This window comes from Mus caroli, chromosome 6, assembly GCF_900094665.2.
Source record: "Mus caroli chromosome 6, CAROLI_EIJ_v1.1, whole genome shotgun sequence".
Taxonomy (NCBI): Eukaryota; Metazoa; Chordata; class Mammalia; order Rodentia; family Muridae; genus Mus; species Mus caroli.
In genome coordinates this window covers 2,566,067-2,567,809 of record NC_034575.1, presented here as the reverse complement: position 1 = coordinate 2,567,809, position 1,743 = coordinate 2,566,067, and the positions used below count along the sequence as shown (strand labels likewise).

Here is a 1,743-nt window from a genome sequence, read left to right as displayed (position 1 = left end):
TTTTTTTTTTTTGGTTTTTTGTGGGGTTTTTTTGTTTGTTTGTTTGTTTGTTTGCCACCATTGATAAAATTGATGTCCAGCATAATTTTGATTTTTTTTTTCTTACCCTCTCAGTGCAAACACACACAAGTACTTGCTGACAGTGGTCTTGCTATCTTCATGACAAGTAAAATTTTCCGGAACCTTTAAAAACCTGGGATCAAAACTTTGTGGGCATAATTACGAGAAGGTAGAAGGAGGGACTTTGGGAGAAGCTGAAGAATCAGGCACCAGGGATGGTTCAGCTTTTTCTTCTGCCTCCTTCATAGATTAAAAGAAAGTGGAAGAGAAGGAGCCAGGCTTAGTGTAGTTATAAAAATGATGCCCTTTGACAAATATATTAAAGCAGGCAGGAAAACAAGGATTAAATTCACTAACGTGCTCATTCATTTATTTTCCCATCAACCTCTGAAGGCACATGTTCATTATGGATAGAGACTAGTAAATCAAATAATGCTTTATCTAGAAAAGTAATTTCCATGTCATTTTGTGTCACTCTTCCTATACTGTGTGTGTGTGTGTGTGTGTGGGTGTGTGTACACAGATGCACCATTCAGCCCCTCTCCATACCCCATGCTAGGCACATATTCTACAAGTGAACCACACTTTAGCCCCATTGTCTAAGGGTGAACAGAGATGAGATGGGACACAGAGTCACACAACTTGACATGGAATTATTTGGACAAATTCCAAACTTCTGTCAAGCACCCCACCCCAATCACCCCCCAAAATTAAAGGTAAGCTGGGCAGTGGTGGCGCACGCCTTTAATCCCAGCACTCAGGAGGCAGAGGCAGAGGCAGGCAGATTTCTGAGTTCAAGTCCAGCCTGGTCTACAGAGTGAGTTCCAGAATGGTCAGAGTTAGACAGAAAAACCCTGTCTTGGGGTTGTGGGGTGGGGGTGGTGGTATTAAAATTAAAAACTAGGACTGTTTGCTGCCCTGTTTTCTTGTCTTTTCCCACAAGCGCAGCTTGAGAGATTTATAACGGACTCTGCTGAGATGGCGGCGCCTCAGGGTGTTGAACATTGATTTCCTCAGCTCTTCACTACGTTCCAGATCTTTCACAATGTTTGCGAATGACTTGTATTTGTGTTACAGATAGGAGTAAAGGTTTGCTATGTATGGGTTGGTTTTCTGCTACTCTGTTAGACACTTTTTCGTTGCTGTGAGAAAACACCATGACAAAAAGCATCTTCCAGAAGAAAGTTTCTGGTTTATGATTCCAGATGGCTCTGCATCTGAGGGGAAGGGGCAACAACAGATGGCAGGAGCAAGAAGCCTACCAGCCACATCAATCACACAGGAATATATCCACACAGGAAGCAGAGAGACAGAGAGGAAGTGAGGACAAGATATGCATCGTCACAGCCGGACCCTGGTGACTCACTTCTCTCAGCAAGGCTCCACTTTCTAAAAATTTCATAAGTTCCCCACACAGCATCACCAGTCAGGGACCAGGTGTTCAAGTACGGTAGCCTGTGAGGGACATTAACCATTCAAACCACAATAGCCACTAAAGATGAAATCTTGTCCTTATATAGAAAACAGTCACTCTTTCATCCCAAACTAACAAATGGGATAAAATTTAGCTTGTTACCTGACTTCTAAGTTATCATCTTTATTTTATTTATTTATTTATTTATTTGGTTTTTCGAGACAGGGTTTCTCTGTGTAGCCCTGGCTGTCCTGGAGCTCACTTTGTAG

The 1,743-nt window shown here is 42.2% G+C and overlaps 1 protein-coding gene across 1 annotated transcript in view; it reads left to right on the top strand.

Moving 5' to 3' along the window:
* The window catches only part of LOC110296011 (calcium-binding mitochondrial carrier protein Aralar2-like), an 87,581-nt gene extending 85,993 nt beyond the window's left edge, over positions 1 to 1,588 (top strand). Inside the window, exon 5 of the mRNA XM_029478918.1 lies at positions 1,266 to 1,588. Within this exon, the coding sequence (XP_029334778.1) occupies positions 1,266 to 1,384 (119 nt within the window). The 3' untranslated portion in view covers positions 1,385 to 1,588. The remainder of the gene's footprint in view (positions 1 to 1,265) is intronic.
* Positions 1,589 to 1,743: the final 155 nt, after the last annotated feature.